The following is a 22,049-nucleotide window of genomic DNA, read 5'->3' as shown; positions in this document are numbered from 1 at the left end:
AAGAAAGTTCCCTTGAGCACTTGGTGGCCGGTGTACTTAGTGCCATCCGAGGAAATATAGCCTATCTACGTTTGGATACACTTCCACACCATCTTCTTTAGGAAGAAGTTGACATAAATATTACAAATTTGCATTCTTATCGTCGTCCGCTATTAAAATTTGCAGATGAGATTTCAGATGTAAATATTTATCGTGCAATTGGAATCAAGATCATCTTTATAGACCGTCATAAGATTCTGTTGCTGCTGCTAAAACTGTAGTTGCTTCTGAAGTCTTCAGGCTTTTTAACCCTTAAAGTGCCAATCACGATTACATAATGATTTTATAATTTTGCTACAAATGCCAGTCACTATCTAATCGTGATATAGTTTCCATTTTGCTGTTATTCTCCAGACGGCAAATATCACTGTTTTCTTGTGCTAAGAGCATAGAGGAAAGTGCATAGTGATACATTTTGTGTAAATTTATTCCGCATTTTTCACATAATACTATGCCAAGAGGTTCGGCACTAAGAGAGTTAAGAAACAAAATTTTTCATCGTGCTCCTTACAGCTAGCACTACGTTCTTTGAGAGACACACACAAAGAGACAGAAAGAGTCCAGCATTACATTGAGTGTACTGATCCTAAAATGATCTGATCCAGTCTTCATTACTGACTCTTCCATGACGCTATCACCAAACATTAATCGAGGTTTTTTTCTTCTCCTTTCACCAAATGCGCAAGTTTTGTGTCCAGATGAATTTTGAGCTAAGTCTTCAAACCGTAAGAAATCTTCTGTCATATGTATTACGAAATCGAGTGATGAACTATACAAATCATATACTTGTCTCACATCAATATTTACAGTCTGAAATCTAGCATTCACTATTTGAAACCTGCTGAGACTCTTCATTGACGATGCAGAATTGTTTAGTGTTTTTCGTTAGAAATTAATTCTAAATATTGAATTGCTTTTTGCCAATCATCATACTGACAACTACTGGTACTTTTTTTTTTGCTTTGTTTTTGTTTGTTTGTTTTTTTTTTTTTTTTTTTGCGTTTATCCTTTCTTATACAATACTAAGAGAAGTTTCTAACTCATGATTTTGGAAGGTTCCTTGTTAGACAAATCTGTCTTATTCCATTTTCGTCCACACCTGTGGCGGGAAACCAGGTGGCCCAGGTTCGATTCCCTGTCGGGGAAAGTTACCTGGTTGAGGATTTTTCCGGGTTTTCCCTCAATGCAATATGAGCAAATGCTGGGTAACTTTCAGTGCTGGACCCTGGACTCATTTCACCGGCGTTATCACCTTCATCTCATTCAGACGCTAAATATCTAAGATGTTTTTTTTTTTTTTTTTCGTTGTTGGTAACTCTAAAGCATCTATTAGATACTTTATGGTTGTGCTAACAGATGGAGTTACTTGTCAACATTGTGACGCTGAAACGTGTGTTCAGGTTACGGCCCAGCGACAGTACTGATGTATTTTTATATTTGTGATGATTGGTTAATTAATATTAACCCGGCACACTCACAATCACACTCACATTCATACAAATCTCCAGACAAATTTTCTTCAAGAAAAATTCACCGAGGGCCGAGCCCGGGAATCGAACACGGGACCTCCTGATCTGGAAGCCAGCATGCTGACCAATAAACCACGGAGGCAGCCACCTAAGATGTTGATAAAGCTTCGTAAAATAACCCACTAAAAATTAATGGTGGAGTTAACACGCGTAATTGTGGTTCATTTTCCGACCAAAGTCATCAGTAGGAACTTTTCAATAATGTGGCCTCCGCGATCTCCAGATTTAAATCCGACCGACTTTTAGTTGTGAGGTTACCTTGAAGAACGAATTTTCCTGACACATCCAACAACTCTATTGCAACTGAAAGATGCCATCTCGCAAGAAATTGCCAATATTCCAAAACATTCTCTGCAAAATACTGTGCATGGTGCCGCAGACAGAATGCTGTGCGTTGAACAAGAGAACGGCGGACATCTTCCCAATGTTTTGTCAACCCCGTTGTTTGCCCAACACTGTGATGTTTTTGTTTTTTCCCTATGTCAAATATTATAATATTTATAGCGGTTCAATGTTTGAACTGACTTTTGAAATATTCTTTATAGTCTCTTAAAATGTTAAACCTATAGGCCCGGACATAGTGTATAATATATTTTTGCCATTTTGGCCAAAAACTCAATGTTAGTGTTCCTTAAGCAGAATGAGAAAGAAGTAAGAATACAAAACACAAAACACCAATTTTTATTTTTATTAAACACATGGCATAAAATAGCTGTCTTCTTAGTATAGCGGTTAGCTTGCCTGTCAATCAGAAGGCCCAGGATTCGATTTCCGGCTATGCTCAAGATATTTTTCAAGGGTATAGGGCAGGGGATGTCAACCTTCTGAAGATTTTGAGCATTAACACATGTAACGCTAAGTGAGCGAGAACCATGAAATCGAATAGGTTTAATAAGCCCAATACAAAAGTGAAATGAAGTAAATAAGCAAATAAATACATTTCTAAAACACTTACCCAGATAATGAAATCCTTGAATTTGAATGTTATTCAGAATTTCAGTGATGTACAAGGAGAAGTCACTTGCAGCTAAACGGAAACAGTCCTGTAGATGTAAATTAATAATCGTGCGTGGGGAGGACGAGGCGTACGATAAACACGAGGGATGCACAAGGTTTTTAGTTACAACATTTATGATGGAGCATTAATTGAAATTGTATTTTCCAAAAACACACAAAACAAAACAACACCAATTGCATAACGTTATCATATACACATTTTAACAAACAAGCAATAAAATTGTAACGTTGAAATAATTTAATATAAAAAATTAAATTTTGCTAATTATATTATGTTGCTTTCAAGCAACATTTTTGCGGTCATTAATTTCATTTTCTGTATGACTAACATAATATCACCGTCTTCTGTGGTCAAATTAACAAAACTACAGTACTGTATATTGATCTAAAGTGGCAACACTATTTCCTAAACATAATTATCCGTTCTCAAAGTTTAATTTATTCAAATTCAGTCCAGACCAATATACTGTAGTTTGTCAATTCGGCCACGGAAGATGATGATATTATGTTAGTCATACAGAAAATGAAATTCATGACCTTAATAAATGCTGCTTGAAAGCAACATCATGTAAGTAGCAAAATTTGATTTGTTATATTGAATTATTTCAACGTTACAATTGCTTATTTGTTAAAATGTGTATATGATAACGTTATGCAATTTGTATGTTTTTTGGAAAATATAATTTCAATTAATGCTCCGCCATAAATGTTGTAACTAAAACCTTGTGCATCCCTCGTGTTTATCGTACGGCTCGTCCTCCCCCACACGTTACCTGCACTTGCTTTATGTTTTCACTGTGCCTAAACGAGGCGCTCTACTGTAGGTAGGTTGTCCCGAACATAGCCAGACATTTGACAGAAAAACTCCGCGGTATTTGGAGTTTCGTATTTTATGCTCCTAAAATGCTGTGCATTTCTCCTTTTAATCTATGACATGAAGTTCCGCACGAACCATATTATTCCCTTGCGTAATGATTTTTCTGGTTAAGTCCACACTGGAATTAAAAGGGTTATACAACATAAAATATGAGAAGGCCTATCAGGTCTCTAAGATATTGTAATGGGTACATAGGAACACTATTTTCTCCGACTCGTACAAAAAAGTTTGAATTGAAAAAAAAAAAAAAAAAGAGAATTTGTGCTTGCGAGCACTATTTTAGTGGCATGACAAGAGCACCAAATATCAGGACTCCTGGTATAGCACCTGGAATGGGGTCTACCCAACCTTGCGATGGGAAAAATTGGGGAGCCACGATAGGATTTATAATATCTGTGAGAACTCGAGACCATGCAGCATCCCTGTCTCGTCTGGTACTTTCGCAGTTTACGACTAGATGGTAGATGCTCGCTCTGGCCTTTCTTGTGGCCGTAGCGCTATGGACTTTATATAACAAAACCATTCTTGACTAACAACAAATGCGTATTTGCGCATATGTTAATAAGTACACAGGTGATTCAGGACCTCTGCAACAAACTCTGGGGATCTGGGGATCATTTTTCGTGAAAAAACCCATGTTCTCCGATGCCTCGTGTAGGAGCTACGCACATAAAAAAAAAAACAGGTTTAGTGACATTTACAGTTAATTATGAAATGCATTGTTCATTTATTTCTTCAAGTAGGCCCTACTCTTGCGGACAGGTTACAAGTGTCCAGTCATTTTGCTGCCCCGTTTGAACAGAGCGTTCTTCGGAACACGCTTCCGCTGCTCATGGAGGATGTACCCTTCACGATGTGATTCAACATAACGTCCCAATGCACTTCAACCTGGTTGTACGAGCACATTTGAACAACTTCTACAGGGATCAATGGCCAGAGAGAGCCGGACCTGTTGCGTGGTCAGCGTTATCACCCGACTTAACGTCCTTAATTTTTTTCTTTTGGGATATGTGAAGTAATACACCACTCGAATTGACACCAGAGAGGAACCGACTATGCGAGTATTAGCTGCTTTTGATCAAATTCCACACAGGCAGATAACCACTGCTACGACGGTGTAATGAATATATCAGGTTCAGGGTAGACATTTTGAACACCTTTAACTTGTCAGTAAACATACTTGAAAAATAATTCATTTCATAATATTGTTAATGTCACTAAAACCTGTCTTTTTTCGATGTCGCTTAGCTACTAAACGAGGCTTCGGAGAACATGGGTTGTTTCACGAAAAATGATCCTCATTACGAGATCTATCGATCACCAGAGTTTTTTTTGCACAGGTCCTGAATCATTCTGTATATGATATACCGATGCAGAGAAATTATCATTATTATTACAATGATTAGTATTAATATATTAATTAATACAGAGATCTTGATCAATTATGTAGATTTGTATATCCAACCTAGAGAACTGTAGAACAACATCACACTTTCCAGAAAAGTGGATGGAACCAAGAATTATCTTGAATACAGACTTGACAAACTATAATCGTTGAAATTAAATATTTATTTAATGTTTATTCTGTAAGGAATTTATACAATACAATAGATTTGTTGCCAGCAACGCTATCAGTTGAAACACACCGTAAGACTAATCGAATTTCAGACATACCACATTGAAAGATGTTTCGCATTGTTGCCTGAAGATCTTGTTTAGTTGGCATAGGAAGGTCGCTAAAGAAACTGGCACAGTGAGAAAAAATGAATATAAACAACTACATAATAAAGAACAACATTTAAGCCAATTATGTTTTTGAAACACGTAATTATAGGCTATAACTTCTTATATCTGAAACTCAAAAATCGACCATATTCGTCTGGGAATTGAGGCGCTGCTGGGTACAATAACAGCTTAAATTGAAAACCCTTGTTTTGAAAAAAAAAAAAACAATGTCAGAGTTTTATAACAACGTAGAAATTTTATTAGTACATACACTCGCAACATTTGTTTTGTATAATATTTTGCACTGTATAAATTATCTAAATCCAATATCAGTTATAATTTAAACACAACCCATTTTTAAATATTTGTAAATCAATTATGGAAAACTTAAGTCCCTATTTCATAGAAAGTCTGAGTCTTCTTAAATTAGAGTACCTAGGCTTTAATGCCAGTAGAGAAGTGTTATTTCACTAACATACACGAACTTTATTGAATAAATAAGAAATAACAGTACATTAAGGCTTCAGCTTATCAAAATAATAATTTTTTAGCCTATAAGCCCTTACATTTTTATGTAAATATACTGTAGAAACAAAATAATATTTGTTTTAAATTTCTAATAAGAAAAACAGAAGATGTATTAAGAAAATCAGTTCCGAAACTACGCTACAGATGAAAACTCCTCTTCTATAATGTTAAATATTCTCATCCATGTTCACTGAGTCCACTTTTAAGATGATTTTCATCCAACACTGTTCAGAATCCAAAATATTTTGAAGAGAACATGCATTTTCTGGTTTCAAGAATTTCAATAATGAAATAATATAATTTTCCTTTCATAATTTTAAGCCAGGACGAGAGGGACTTTTTAAATTAAGCTCTTCCTTTGTTGGTATATTATGTCATACTGAAAAACTGAATGGCTGGAAAACGGTATTGCAAGTGCATGATATTGTCAAGACCCTGATGTATGAAACATGGGTGTAACATATGTTTGTATTCCGAATTTTGAACTTCTTGACATAGCACAGCACTTCACATAATGAACTTTCCTGCTATTTATAATCAACGAAATGAAATACAACTTTTATAATCGATAGAGAAGACATGGAAGATTACGCAAATGTTATCGCCGGATAACGACTTAAGTAGAGTTAAGCTGTTTTTGCACCCAGCGCCACAATTATTCTTTCATGTGCACAGAATGATATTTTCGGTAGTGCAATCTGTGGTCTTTCATGTTGCTTACACTGTCATATTAACCTTTTTAAATTGTTCATTGACTCTGGTCAACCATGATGATTGCTTTAAATAATTGAACGAATGTGGAGTGTTACTATATTAAAATTTGGTTTCAATTTTTTATGTATTTGTTTCAGTATCATATATGACTACGTATAGCCTACCTGTATACACACAACATACACGCACGCTGGCACACACTCGCACATTAACGCATATCCAATACTCACTATACGTTATCGAGTCCATTGAGTCATCCAATATCCTACATGTGAAATCTCTTCAGCATGAAGTCCCATGAAAGGAATTAGTTATCTAGAAATGAGCAAGTTTAGTATTAAAAGTGGAATAGAAGAATCCTTCACAAAACAGAACAATATTTGTTTCCATTATTTGAGCCGTTCAGACCAGAAGTGGTGTAAGTCAAAATTGGGTAATGAGGTTTAAAGTAAAAATTCTGTAAAATACAGCGCAAAGTAGCAATTAATATGTCCTTCGTGCTACATATTGACTACTAATAAATTAAATAAATTGAATATTACCGCTCGGCATGACATGACCTGGTTATCCACTAGCGCAGATGTGTACGCGCTGGCCCTTAGCTATGAAGATCTGACGTTCAAGTACTGACACCTGAAGGTGTTTTTATTTAGGGTAATTTAACGGATAATTTGGCATGGAAGAGATTAATAACAGTTTTTCTGTCACATGTTTCAACGTAATTAGTTTAACACAGGTCAACATCATAGCCTTATCGAACGGGCTGGTGAATGCAATGTGAGCACCTGCATTTCGTACCGTCTGTAAAATGCAGGTTTGTCCAGTTGCCAATCCGCAGGATGACAAGATTCACTCTGTAATTGTTGAACTGAAGAACAAACTTTTAGGTAGTTGTAGATTAATATCTCAAGTGGGCCTACATAATGACATGGACTTATAATTTTTATGAATTATTTAAGTCTGCCTATAATCTTTATTTACAGTGCGGGTAATTTTTGTTCCCCGCCCTTAAATATATGCACGAATTGTGAAAGTGAAAGTGAAAGTGAAAGTGAAAGTGAGTGAAAAAAGCTCTTGAGAATTAAGCAATTTATGACTTTGGTTTTTAGTTTTGCTATTTGTGGTTTTCAATAATATGTTTTTGTTGATTATTTAGTACAGAAAATCCTGAAGTTTAAATAACGTCTGATGAAAATGTATATTTCTCATATAGGCTATTTTCATAAACTCATATTTGTGTCTTTTAGAATGTTCTTAATATAGAAAATGTGTAGTAACATATTAAAGTAATTTTGAGTCCATTAAAAAATCAAAACATAACGCGGGCAATTTTTGCCCCCCTCCACCAGACATCCACGTGACATAATATTGTACCTTAGTAGTGCTAATGTTAAACATAGTAAAAGTTATTAACTATTATTATTATTACTATTATTATTATTATTATTATTATTATTATTATTATTATTATTATTATTATTCATTTAAATATGCAAAAACATCCAGTATAAAAATTACATTTTCTGTATGGGAAAAACTCTGTTTAGTACACATATTGCAATTTGCATAAGAGGCGTTTAGTTGCAAAATCAGATAATCAATAAAACATAATTTTTCAGTATGAAGGAAAAACGTTTGCAAGGAACCAAGGATTTGCAACCAATACCATTTTCATCATACTAATCCATGTGATGTATCTGGCTTTGGAGCATAATAGTGCTATAGCAGTTGTAGAATCATATGATGATTTATGAAATATAACATTAGCTCATTTTCGAAAAAAAAAAGTGATGTATCTGGTTTTGCAACTACACGCCTCATATGTTTCAGTCTAATAATAATAATAATAATAATAATAATAATAATAATAATAATAATAATAATAATAATAATAATAATAATAATAATCCGTGGCGCTACAGCCCTTGAAGTGCCTAGACCGACCAGCCGGCTGCTGGCCTCACGCCCACATGTTGAAGCAGAGGTGAACGATCATCCAACCAGAATGGAGGTATCGTGTGGTTAGCTCGATGATCCCCCCAGCCGTTATAGCTGGCATTCGCAACCGGATTTCGCTACCTATCGTAGCTCCCCAAGTGCATCACGATGCTGGGTGGGCACCGGTCCCATACACTGGCCGAAATCTCATGAGAAAATTTCTTCCCCCATGAGGACTCGAACCAGCGCGCATTCCGTAACGCGAGTCCTAGGCAGGATGCCTTAGACCGCGACGCCACGGCGCGGGACTGTTTCAGTCTAATAGGAAATACTAATTTACAGTACAAGACAGTAAAATTAGATTTATAAGCGAGTGGAAATGATAAGCTCTAATAAACCTCTTAAGGGAAAGAAATGTTTATCATAATTATGATGTATGTTTAGGTAACCTAGTTGTAACTCTCCTCGGAATGTATTAAGTATTCTTTCCAGTATTTTATTACTCGTTAGTTTCTATTGTTTTCAGTCCTTCCCTTGTCTATATATTATATAATTTGAACTGGTAATGGAAATTATGGGAAAACGGCTAAACGGATTTTAATACATGACCCCTCATTTTGAAGCTCCGAACCCGAAGTTTTTCAGAAAAATAGTAACTTTCAGTGAAGAGTTAGTTTTCCTACACAATTTTCCTATTTTCCAAAATCCATCTTTCGTCAGTTTTGAGAACTAATTGGATATCAGTATAAAACAAAACACACACTACAATAAACAATAGGATATTACACGAAGATCATGACCTGCAGGATTGCTAACATATTTAGAGCTCAAATTCAATTGGTTATTAAAAACATTCAAGACTTACTAAAAATAATTTACAGGTCTGATTCTGCGGTGTGTAATTTTCTGAGTACAGTTGTGGTGTATTGGATATTAAAATCTACAAAATTTAAGGTGGTTTGATGACATTATAACCATTAGAAATGAAATATTATTATAGTTAATGCCATGATGTGACTACTTTTCATTAATATTTTGATGAAATGAAAGTGAAGCGTTTTGGGGTTATAGAATAGAGAACATCTTAAATTAGCTCTTCATTTCTATAATTTACTGAGTGGCGGCTATATAGTAGGTATATAACTACAAAACTTACCTAAGATAATAATATTGTTACTAAAAATAAAATATTTTATAGTTATTAATCAAGTGAGGTTGGGTCTTTTTCATATATTTAATGGCGGTTTGGTGTAGATATTTATATGCGCTCGAAAAAGCGCAAAAATTACAGTTCCTGAGAAAAGACCAAAAGGTATTACTTACTGATAAAATAAGAAGCCTACAAAATTACGTAGTCTCCCGATCATTTCAGCAAGATCTCTTAGCAGGATAAAATGATTTTACCCTCTACATGCAGCAGGTATACCAAGATGCTATGCTATTGTTCGAAAGCATAGCAAACCTGACATTTTTTTAAGTTTCACCTAGAAACCACAATGACATGAAATAGCTATTGCTTTACTCCCACATGAAAAACCCACTGATCGTCCTGACATTGTTGCTTGCATTTTCGAGTTGAAACTCAAAACCTGAAGATGGATAGGTTCAAGAAAAAGTATTTGGCATAAAAAGAACATTCAGAGGGAGTATGTTTCATTATTACGGAAGCAAATATCTTTCAAAATGTCTGGTATTCTTCATTGAAAATAAATCTGAAAAAATTTTATTTGAACGTCTAAAGAACTTAGTTTGCAGCATTTGCTGCACAAGCCACTAGTTTTTTGAAAAGCCTCTGATATATCCTTCTAGACCTTCCGTGTCCTGAAACTCGAATAGGCGATAACATTTCAATATAGTGCATTTGCCCTATTACGTTAATTGTTTTTACTATTCATGACTCTTTACTGTGTAAAAACGTAATTACGTCACGCTTGATAAAATTCCATAAATTATTTTTATCTCCTCTTTTTTAACTTTTGAAGGTAGTAGTCAAAATCTTATCGCTTATAAGGAATAATTCCCCTTTTTTATGCCTTCAGAAATATGAAATCATGTGCTAAGAAACATCAAGTTGAAGCCGTACTAAGTTGAAATTTTTTCATTGACGAACTACTGAATTATTGAAACCTGGACGACAGAAAATAAAGTGAAAATCAATGTTAGTAAAAGTAAATCAATATCCTTCTGTAGAAATCATAAAGAAATTTGTCTCAAATATCAGCTGAATCGTACACTGGTGCCACAAGTGAACACTTGTAAATACCTAGGTATATATTTAAGTGTTACAAACTGAGTTGGGAGGAACAAGCCACTAATACAAGGAAAGCCTGGAAAGCATTACATTCCTCTATGCGTATTCTTAAGAAATCTAACCGGAAGTCAAAAAAATTAGCATACAAAACCCTTGTTCGTCCAATTATGGAATACGGAGCAGTGGGTTGGTATCGGTACAGACGAAACCAAATCGATTCAATAGAAAAGATGGAAAGCAGGGCTGCAAAATATGTAAAAAAAAAATAGGAAAGGGACATGGCGAAGAGATAGTAAAAGACTTAGGGTGGAAATTTCTCAAATCAAGGCGACGAAAAACGAGACTGAGCACATTGTTTAAGGCACAATTGGGACATAAAGCATGGACCGACATCAATACTAGATTAGTGACACCATCATACTTAGGCAGGGCTGATCATATTAGTAAGTTTAAATGCGGAAAACAAAGAACGGACGTGGCAAAATTTTCCTTTGTTAACCGCACAATAGTAGACTGGAGCAGCTTACCTGCGGCAATCTTTCAGGGTGATTCTCTTAAAATCAATATATTTAAGGAAAGATTGAGAAATTAGACTAAAAATTTAATTGTATGTGCAGTGTAATTATCTAAGTTGTGTCATGTAATTAATTAAGTTGATATGTAATTAATTGTTGATATGTACAGTAATTAATTAAGGTGACTTGCATTTACTTAAGTCGATAATAGTTGGGTTTAATAGGAGTACTTATAAGTTAGGTTTACTTTTGCTTATAGTAGGCGTTATTATAGCATAGTTCTTATTTATAGCCTTAGGTTTATTGCATTTATTTATAGTTAGATTTAAATTTACGTTTAGCCTATTTCATTTTTATTATTATAATTATTGTAAATTTATTACTGTAATTATTGTAATGTTATTATTGTATATTATATATCACTAGCACCGTGTGTTTACTGAATAGTAGTGTTAATAAATACATACATACACACATTACACACATACGAAACACATAGGGAAGGCCTGATGGCCTTATCTCTACCAGGTTAAATAAATAAATAAATAAATAAATAAAATAAAATAAAAATAAATACATTAATACATATATTATACTCGTACATACATACGTACATACATACATACATACATACATACATACATACTTACATACACGCACGCATAACAACTTGACAGTTAATATTATACTTTTTGTGTTATTTTACCATATAACATCATAATTTAAATATTAACATAAAAAGTTGCTATTTAAATAAATTTATAGTTTGTCAGTGATTAAATAACTATGTTAAAAGAGTTTAATCAAGAATGATGAAATTTTTTTATACAGTCTTAGATATAATATTGTACTCTTTCTTTGAACATCGTTATTTTTCTTTTGTCTGTAGAAAATTTGAACTCATATTTTCCTACAGATGGGTCTTGGATAAATCTAGCTATCCTATCCTTGGATTTCAGTAGAAGAATAAGAGGAAGATTACTCTGCTATTCAATGGAACCCAAATGCTGTTTTTTTTAAGTTAGGCTTATATCCATCGTTGATGGTTTCTTTATACCTCATGATTATGAGCGCAAGTGCCAAGTTTCGTCAAAATACATACATCCGGTGGAAGTTCGGCACTTCACGTTGTTAGCAAAGCAAATCTGAAGACACTATAATAATTATATATTGCTACGAATTGACCTAAAAGTGCAGGCATTTAACACATAAGGGTCAATTACACTGATTACAAAATAATTTATTGATAGTCATACTAAATGCAATATGCCAACGGTGTAATGCTTTTACTGCAATTAACGATACGTTTGCATTGCATAAATGTCCGCTGAATATCATATCACTCTAATTTTCCCATGCTTCTCTCTCTTTCTCTCTGCATATGTAACTATGCTGCAGACTCATTTGGTTTTCCATGTGCCACTCGTTCAATTATTATCAACCTTGGTTATTGACTCCAAGCTAGGCTGTTGTACTATGCATTCGCTTATATGGAAGACAAACATGCAATAACGACTATGTAATATTTTGTCCTTGCATTTATTTTTTTTGCACCCTTAGAAAATTCAATTATCAATATTTGATGAAACTGAAATGTTTCTGTTTTCATTATTAATAAATAAGGCTAGTGTAGTTATGTAGAAGCAACTTTTATCCCTGACTGGTATCTAAATTGGTCTTTATTTCGCCTAAACAATGATTTAATTCACAACAGTGAATTAATAGTTATTTATGAGACAAGTCCGTAAAGGTTCTCCTTTTGGAACGAATGTAAAGTTGTGAAACGAGGCGAAGGTTTAAGTCCAATGCAGCCTAATAATGTGTAGAATAAAAGATCTAGATCTTGAATTGTGTTGTACCAATATTTTATCTTAATGAATTAGAGTGTAGGCTTTCACGTCCGGCGTCAATAGGAGAAAAGATTTTCGGGCTTTCAGGCCGTGCTCTGTTGGTTGTGAGACCAAACGTTTCGTTCACTGCTGTGGTGAGCATCTTCAGTGGTGTAGACGTATAGAGTACTGGTATGGCTGGTTCTGCTGCGCGTACCGATGACACGATATTTAAACCATATCACTAATATACTCGTAGATGACAGAAACTCAGCAGTGTCTCTAAGTCATGTAATGTGTTAGTGTCAGTCATAAAATTGTTATAAGGCTATAAATCTGTATATGGGAAAAGAATGTCTGTTTATAATTCAGAATTGCACATATACACCATTTATTTGTAGAAGAACAATGGGCCAGAACACACGTATCTGATGAGTCATGAAATAAAATGGGACGTTACTTTTGGTTCCCGAAAATTAATTCTGATGATGAGGTTTTTATTATTTCAACAAATATGATATAGACGAATTACAGTTATGAGTAATGATCCAACTTCATGGGTAAAGGTTAGATTTTGCCACAAACAATATTAATGAAATCATTAGGACATTCCATGTGACATAACACGTAACCTTAGGCAAAAATTCCTATCCCCACGCTCTCGTATGATTTTTTTTACCAATTTAACTATGTAACAGACGGAAGAGAATGCAGATAAATTCTGAGTGCCCTGGATCTGGAAGCTCTGTCACTAGACTTTTCGAGGGCAGGACCCGAGACGGATCTTGCACTTAGGTTTGTTTCGATTATGCGACAATTTGTCCCAGGGAATTCGTACCAATACTTTTCGTACCATGTATTTCGTACCAAGCACAATTTTTATGTCGTGACAAATTCGGTACAGACGTCGTCCCAGGCAATTTGTACCGTGAAACATTTGTCCCAAGCAATAAGTACCATGGAAGTTAAAGAATAATAAATATTTATTTGGACGAAATTAACACCACAGAAGCGTCGTCGTCGTCTTTCTAACAAGTATTAGGCCGAGTGGCCTGTTACAGTCTCAAACTAGAATTTACAGTCCAGCTCATCTCTTTTGACGACCTAGAGATCTTTTGCCATGCGGATGATAATGAAACAGTTCTTTTGGAATTCTGAATCGATCCATTCGTTCGAGATGACTCTTCCACTGAAGAAAGTTGATATTTGCTGATGAACTGCATAATGGGTTCTATTTGAAGTTCTTGCATTATGTCCTCATTTTTTATGATCCCAGCGAGTATATCCAGCTGTTGCTCTCATGAACCTCATCTCACTTGCTGTTATTCTACTGACATCTTTATTCTTCACAGTCCACGCATCACTACCATAGCTTAATACTGGGTGTGCTAAGGTTTTATAGAAGCCTATTCTTGTGTGTCTTTGTACAAGTGAAGGTTTCATGATTTTATTAATGATCCCCATTGTTTTATTATATTTACATATTTTTTCAGCAATATCTACTTCATCATAAGGTGATAGTGTATAGCCAAGGTAAGTGAAAGTGTTTACTCTTTCTATTATTTTATTATTCAAACAGATTTTACTTGGTACAGGGAATTTCCCACAAAATGACATGATTTTCGTTTTTTCAATATTAATTTCTATGTTATATTTTTCACTGACCATATTTAAATTGTGTACTGAATATTGTAAATCATCTTCAGTTGATGCTATGAGAACTAGATCAGCGAAAAGTAAAGCATCAAGCTGCAAATTTCGAGTAATTGGAATAAATCCATGGCGTGTCTGTCGCCAATCTTGAATGATTCTGTTTATATATATAATAAACAGAAGTGATGAAAGGCCACAGCCTTGTCGTACTTCACTATAAATGGGTCGCCATTGTGAAAGTTTACTGTTGCTTCGAATTGCTATGATGGTTGATGTTGTAAATATTTTGTATAATCTGTTGAGGTACTTGATTTTTTTATTTTAGTAGGTTATTTCACGACGCTGTATCAACATCTAGGTTATTTAGCGTCTGAATGAGATGATGATAATGCCGGTGAAATGATTCCGGGGTCCAGCACTTAAAATTACCCAGCATTTACTCATATTGGATTGAGGGAAAACCCCGGAAAAAACCTCAACCAGGTAACTTGCCCTAACCGGGAATCGAACCCGGGCCACCTGGTTTCGCGGCCAGACTCGCTAACCGTTACTCCATAGGATGGACGAGGTATTTGATCATTGCCAAAATCTGAAGTAATTTATTCCGATTAACTTTATCAAAAGCCTTTTTAAAGTCAATGAATGCCATATGCGTTTCTAGATTAAATTCTCTATGTTTCTCAACCAGTAATTTCAATGCAAAAATCCATCACAACAGGATCTTCCTCGACGAAAACCATTTTGTTCTTCACTGATAATATTGTCGTAATGCTCAATGAGTTTGTTTTTCAAAATATTTGCATAAATTTTATATCCTGTATTCAATAAACTTATCCCTCTATAATTATCCGTAATTTTAAAATCTCCTCTTTTATGTATAGGGATTACATTACATTTAGTCCAACTTTCTGGAATTCCTTGTCCTTCCCATATCAAATTTAAAAATCTCAAAGATCTTTGTAGAAATTTATGGCTAGCATATTTGAATAATTCACTATTTATTAAATCTTCTCCTGGAGATTTATTGTTTTTCAATTTAGCCAAGACCTTTCTAGTTTATCCATAGAAATTAACTCCATTAAAGGATTAGCAGAAAATGGAAGCGTGAGAGCTTGTGTTGATGTAGACCATAGTTGTTGAAAATACTGTAACCAATTGTCCTGTGAAATAACATTTATTTTATTCTTACATTATCTTTAACTTCACAATTTAATTTCTTAAGAATTTTATAAGTCTGTGATTGAGGCCGAGTAGTACCATTTTCTAAGTATGCCACAAAGTTTATCCAGTTCTATTTTTTTTTCGAACTTCTCTCTTTGCGATTGTCCATTTCTTACGATAATCAATTTGACCTTCTTCTTTCTTGATTGAGATATACTTATTGTATGCTTGTCTTTTATCTGCAATTATCTTGCTTATATCATCATCCCACTGTCGCAATCCTTTCTTTCTAAGCCACGCCTTTTTTTTTGTCCCAGACTTTCTTTGGCGGCTTGTGTTAAAATTTGTTTCATATTTAACCATTCATCTTCAACATTACCAAGAAAGGGTAATTGATCTACAAGAATATCCATTCTATTTCGGTAGAGATTAGCAATACTAAAATTTCTAAGTAAACTGACTACACAAAGATAATTTGTATAAACAAAAGCCGCCCTAAATAAGGGTTCGATAGATCGGCCTACTAATCAATTCATAAAGAATAATAAGTAAACAAAACAATTTTGTGACACTTGGAAAGAAAAAAAAAACATTAAGATAAGAAAACATAGGAAATCATTTATAATAAAAATTTTGTTGGGTACAAATGATTACTAATTATAGCTAAGGATGATTTTAACACGTGAGATCCTATGGCATCAATCGTTGCATCAGAAATTAACCAGAAAATCAGCTTAACCCTTAAATTGGCAAAACTTCATTTCTGACACTAGTTTATTAAACCGTGTCAGACTGTAAAGAAAACTACCACAATGTCCATATTTTATATATTGTGCAATATTATAGTATTGTGAAATTTTAATTTTCCTACCATTTTTTTCTATTATTCTATTACAATTATAGTATATAGCCTATTAACCTGTTGTATCCTATAGGATACTTTGTGAATTTAAGGATCAAAATAAATTGCCAGTTATACTGTGAGTAACCAAGTATGTCTTCATTATCGTTACAGTCACCACATCTTTCAAGAATTTTGGTTATCCTTTTGTCTGCTTCAACATATTTTGTGTTCCTCTTTTCAGGGGAACCACCTGCGTCCAATCTGAGAATTTGCCTACTAACTAGATCTACATCGTTTTGGAGATTTTGCAGGAAATCTGTAAGAGAAGGATGTGATTTCCTCGTGAGGAGGTTTAATCTGTGATGCCAGCCTTTTACTGGATTTGTGGTGCTTGGAAGACCAGCTAATGTGCGATCATAGCAGTTCCACAGATTGACTGGGAACATAGGTTGTCTGTACCCACATCCATGACGACGTCCTCTAATGTAGTTCTTCTCTGCATGCTCAAAGACTTTAGAACATCTGAAGAGGCTTCTCGAAGGAGGTTGAATGCTTCCTTTACTTCACATACGTCATTTTCCTGCATGTACGGGACGAATGTCAGTGTAATTAAGGAATGGAACTCTAAGCGAATGTCTATTGTCCTCTTGTAAATACTGCTCCGTTAGTTCTTCAGATTGTAACTAACGCCATAATGCTTGTCCTAAATGGAACTAACATCCGGCTGGTTTAGCTCGAGAAAAAGTTTCCTTTATTGCATTAATTGCACCTACCTCGAAACCAGTGAAAATAAATTATGGAGATAACTGCTCTCCGAAAAGTGTAACCACTTTATCTATTAACACACTAAACAAGTTTTCGCAGATGGACTTATGTGACATAGATTGTTAATCTACTGTCAGGATTGAAATGTAGCAACCATTCATGACCGTCTTTGTCAATTTTAAATCGGTTGGGTAAATTCATGAGATCTGCTATTGTTCTAAGATTTGGAGGCAATAGTTTAAGCCTTTCTCTTTGTGTAGCATGTCTAATAAATCAGTTTTTGGAATTTTCAGATAAGTTTCGCTGTCTGTTTTGCCTACTTGCCTGCTTATTGCAGAACTATTAGATCCATTGGATGATACTGCAGCTTCTTTAAAATATGACACCACTTCCAAAGCCTGCATCTGCCCCAATCAGATCCATGGGAGTGGTCACTCTCTCTAAGGACTTCATTAGTTCCATTTGCTATATGTATTCGCGATAAGCATTCTCCTATTTTCTCACATCTTCATTCAATTTTTCTTCCACTTTCCCTATGCTCCGTATAAAGGTAGCCGTTATATATCAATGTTGGTTTCCTCACCTCTGATAACGTTAACCTTGGACGATCCAATAATGTATATACAGGGACATCATTTTATTTTTACTAACATTTCTAATATTAACCTGGCTATACCTTTAGAGAACCGGAAACACCGTTCGATACCCCCTTCCACGACTGGAGTTCGATGGCGTAAAACACAAACAAATCACTTTACTAGGTATAGGAGGGAAGAAAAGTACTTCATCCATTTACGTAAACTAGGAAATATCGCGATTTTGAGTTCGTTAATTTTCATTAGGTTTTTGTTCAATCAAAATGCAGTACTGTATTAAGAATAAGTGTTTTTACTCACGAACTGAGTTCTCCATCTGAACGTATTCATTAAGCAGTGTATATTACACTGTCTACAGCACATTAGCGTACAATATAGGCTAGAGAATGAAGTTAAATTGAAAAATAATCATAATATAGATATTTAAACACATTTTTGAAAATGGCGGCCGTTCATTTCGATACAGGCTTCAGTTCTTTTATACACATTATCGCACTATAGACTATTGCATCTAATTCCAATTGCCAGTTTCGTCCTTCGTACTAGTAACTCATGTTGAAATAATTCTGTACCTACTCTATAAAAGAGTACCTTACGTACTGTAAATTCAATCTTCACTTCTACCGGCCCTCACAGATAAAATTACTGAGACATGCTATCTACTGTACGTCCAAGTGATTATGCCGCAGGATCGTAGAAAGGAGGGAAATCACGTGACAGTTAATTAATTAACGAGTCCCTTTTATTTAAGTTATTTTAAACAGTTGTATAATATTACGTAAACGTCCAATTCCTAACAGAAATTAATGTTTTCAGAAAAGAGCTAAGACAGCCCTACTTTTACAGAGGGGCGAACAGAAGCAGGTGGAGGAAATCGGGATGCGACGTAGGCAAACGGACAGTACCTGTGCGAAAATATGATTCAATATTGAAAGCTCTTTCGTCACTGGAAAACTGGAACATATTTCTGGAACGTACTATAGTCACTAACTCAGTGCTGTTTACTATATGCGGTTTTGGATCTGTGTGTAGAGGACAGTTGGAACTTCATTAGTAGAAGGGGTGGGAGTGAAGTACATTAAAAAACTCAGGTACAATAAAAATTGAAGTAAAAATAAAATGATGTCCCTGTACTTTACAATGTTCAATGTATTTATATACTTTTGAAATTAGAATATTTTATTCGGTTTAAAGTCTTGTTCGTTGTCTTGTCGTTTTCATAGAAACTTAGCATTCTTTGATGCACTGTTGTGGAACATACTGTCCGGTAAGAATTAAAATGGAACCAGTTGATCGGGACAAACTTTTAAAATGTACCAACCGTCGCAGGTACGAATTGCTTTCTGGGACGAATCTTCGTAGTGACAAATTAACCGGGACGAATTGTCACGACATCGCTTGCTTCAGTCCGTTGTGTGCCTAAATAAATGCGATGATTGAAGTCCTACAGGTACCCCGGGTGGAATTCGTGACTGATATATGGGCACTATACCTCAGTTCTGACAGCGCCAGATCCCATCCTCGAACGAGTACCTGATAAGTAGGGCTCGGATTTTTAGGTGCTAAAAATCGGGAAAAATATTTATTTTTATGTGCTAAAAATCGGGAAAATATGTCACAAAAAAGGAAAAATATTTAATTATGTTTCAATTACATCACAAATGACTCACGATTATCGCGAAACACTGGCCTGTACTGGGAAAAAGAGCGCCGTGGCCATTGAGAAACAACATGTCCTCCCTCTAGACATGTTTATGATTGGAAACGAAAACAGAGGCAGCTGATGTTTATGAAATAATCGTTGCTTCCTGAATCAGCGTTATGATAACTTGCAAGGCACTCCTAAATTACACATCAATGTGTATGTGTGTGAGTTACAGTATAATTTTTTAGTGGTGACAGCTCTTATCGCTTGTGGTGAGAGAACAAACTGTAATTCCACAGGTTCAGGCAATTCCGAGAAATAGTTTTAATCTGAAATGTGGCTTTTGTCGAAAATTATTTCATGCAAACTTAATTTTTATGTGTTTTTATGTGAATATTTGAAAATATGTATTTACATAAAAAAATTAAAAATGTGTTTTATGTGAAATAAAATTTAATATATATATGCTCAGGTGAACTTGTCCGAAGATTAAAACACAATTACGAGTTTCTATTAAAGTGCAAATAAAATATTTATTTACTTAAGAATCCTAGTCCTACTAATAAACATCAGTGCCTGGAGCTCTAAGCTCTTCCCATATTAGCTTCGAAAACCCATACTACATAAAAGACTTCACGCCAGTATGTTTTTTTAACTGTTGCAGATGATAAATGTAATGAATGGGAGGTGGAGAATGTTGGTGGAATGATAGACGGGAATTGGAGTACCATAGGAAAAGCTTCACCTACCACAAATTCCATTACGACCTGGCCAGAGATCGCCTAGATGGAAAACCAGTCGCTAGTGCTTTAGCCACAGAAAGCATCAGTAAACTTACTCGGAGATGAGCTGATTTTCAGAACATAATTATCACCAAAAGTATATTGATGAAAGGACCTTTGAATTTAAATTCAATGTTTGAATTTGCAATTTTCTTAGAAATATGCAAATACTTTTTAATATATTACGGAGCGATTTGATTGATTTCGTGACCTCGTTTGATCCCATAAATAGAACTTTTGATGTGAAATTAACTTCTCCAATTGCCAAGCTTTTATTGGCATGACGGACTCAAATAATTAGACAAATGTTTCATATCAAGAAGAAGGAATCAACAATTAATTCCATATTGTTGTTGTAGAGATATTTTATGTCATTGTTGAAACAATCAGTAGGCCACCGACGTATCTCAGGAGTAAGAAACTGGTCTCCCGATCCGAGGCTGCACTCGGGCATGGTTTGAATACCGCTTGAGCTAATTACCTAATTGGGTTTCCCAACTGCAATGGTGAAGCTAAGGTATAATTACTGGATAGGCTGAAAAGATCTGCTTACTTTATATTTTTTATACAGCAGATCCAGGCGTCGATTCGTCTTGGTTGCAAAAGTATTTATTACTCGTACCTTGAAACTTTGATCAATAGGAAGTTGTTTAACTAGTTTCTTTTCAATGGCGTTTGTACTGAAAGAACTTAATCTTTCGTTCTTCATTGAATTACGAAGATAATTTTTTACCACTTTGACTGTGCTCATACTCCTTTAGGAGGAAGATGTAGTACTGGGAAATGTCAAGATCGACTTCATAAGTCGTATTACCTCTTTATATACGGTTTGAAGACCATTGCTAATTATGAATTTCAAGAGGTCTGCAGAGGGTAGGCTAAATGCTTTTCTTTAGCTACATGAATATCCTTTAATTCATTTTCTAACCGTTCTTTGTTAAAGAATAGATATGTGGACAGTAAATAATAGTAACAGTATATTTAATCACAGGAAAATTTAGTTTATTTCCCTCAAATCTATTTTGATCTAGCAATTCAACAAATTTTATCTTCTCAACATCTCCAAAACGCATTTGCACTTGTACAGTCAGTAGGCTATGTCCAAGATTTCGTAGATCAAGAGTTTGAGTGACATGGAGCTTGTTCACTTACACTTATTTCACTGAAAAACCTTTAAGAGTTTTCAACACAATATTGACATATTCTAGACGTGTCTTAATTCTATACGGGCTGCGTGTATGTTCTATTTCTAATGTTTTCACCGTGTTGTTTTAAGCGAAAGCTTTGTAGCATTCTTTGAAGATAGCAAAGAATTTGCTATGTAAATGCCTTGTGTGTACATTATTCTCACAAGAATGTATGTTATTGTTGGTATTAAATATAGAAGTCTCAATTACAGTATATTCGTCGCGATTCTTTTTATTCTCCTTCATTGTTAGGGCTACTTTAAAAGATCCAAAGCACTGAGACTAATATAAATTTAATCCATTGTTCGCCCCCATGACCATGGAACATACAAGCAGTCCAGGGGAAGGCAGACTGGTTAATTTAATCCCGTTTATTTCTGCGGTATTTGGAACTAGCTCCGTCCAGTTTAGGATATTGGAATAGTATGTAAGAAGAAGTGTCTTCTCCCTAAAT

At 34.8% G+C, this 22,049-nt stretch overlaps 1 protein-coding gene across 1 annotated transcript in view; it reads right to left on the bottom strand.

The window, feature by feature from the left end:
• Positions 1 to 5,013: 5,013 nt before the first annotated feature.
• Positions 5,014 to 22,049, bottom strand: part of LOC138715666 (ATPase inhibitor mai-2, mitochondrial-like) — a 28,714-nt gene continuing 11,678 nt past the window's right edge. Inside the window, exons 5-6 of the mRNA XM_069848735.1 lie at positions 6,660 to 6,744; positions 5,014 to 5,207 (exon numbers count right to left, since the gene is read on the bottom strand). Of these exons, the coding sequence (XP_069704836.1) occupies positions 6,737 to 6,744 (8 nt within the window). The 3' untranslated portion in view covers positions 5,014 to 5,207; positions 6,660 to 6,736. The remainder of the gene's footprint in view (positions 5,208 to 6,659; positions 6,745 to 22,049) is intronic.

The sequence above is a fragment of the Periplaneta americana genome, chromosome 15, assembly GCF_040183065.1.
Source record: "Periplaneta americana isolate PAMFEO1 chromosome 15, P.americana_PAMFEO1_priV1, whole genome shotgun sequence".
Lineage (NCBI taxonomy): Eukaryota > Metazoa > Arthropoda > Insecta > Blattodea > Blattidae > Periplaneta > Periplaneta americana.
Note: the sequence above shows the minus strand (reverse complement) of the source record. Positions and strands in the feature narration are given on the sequence as shown.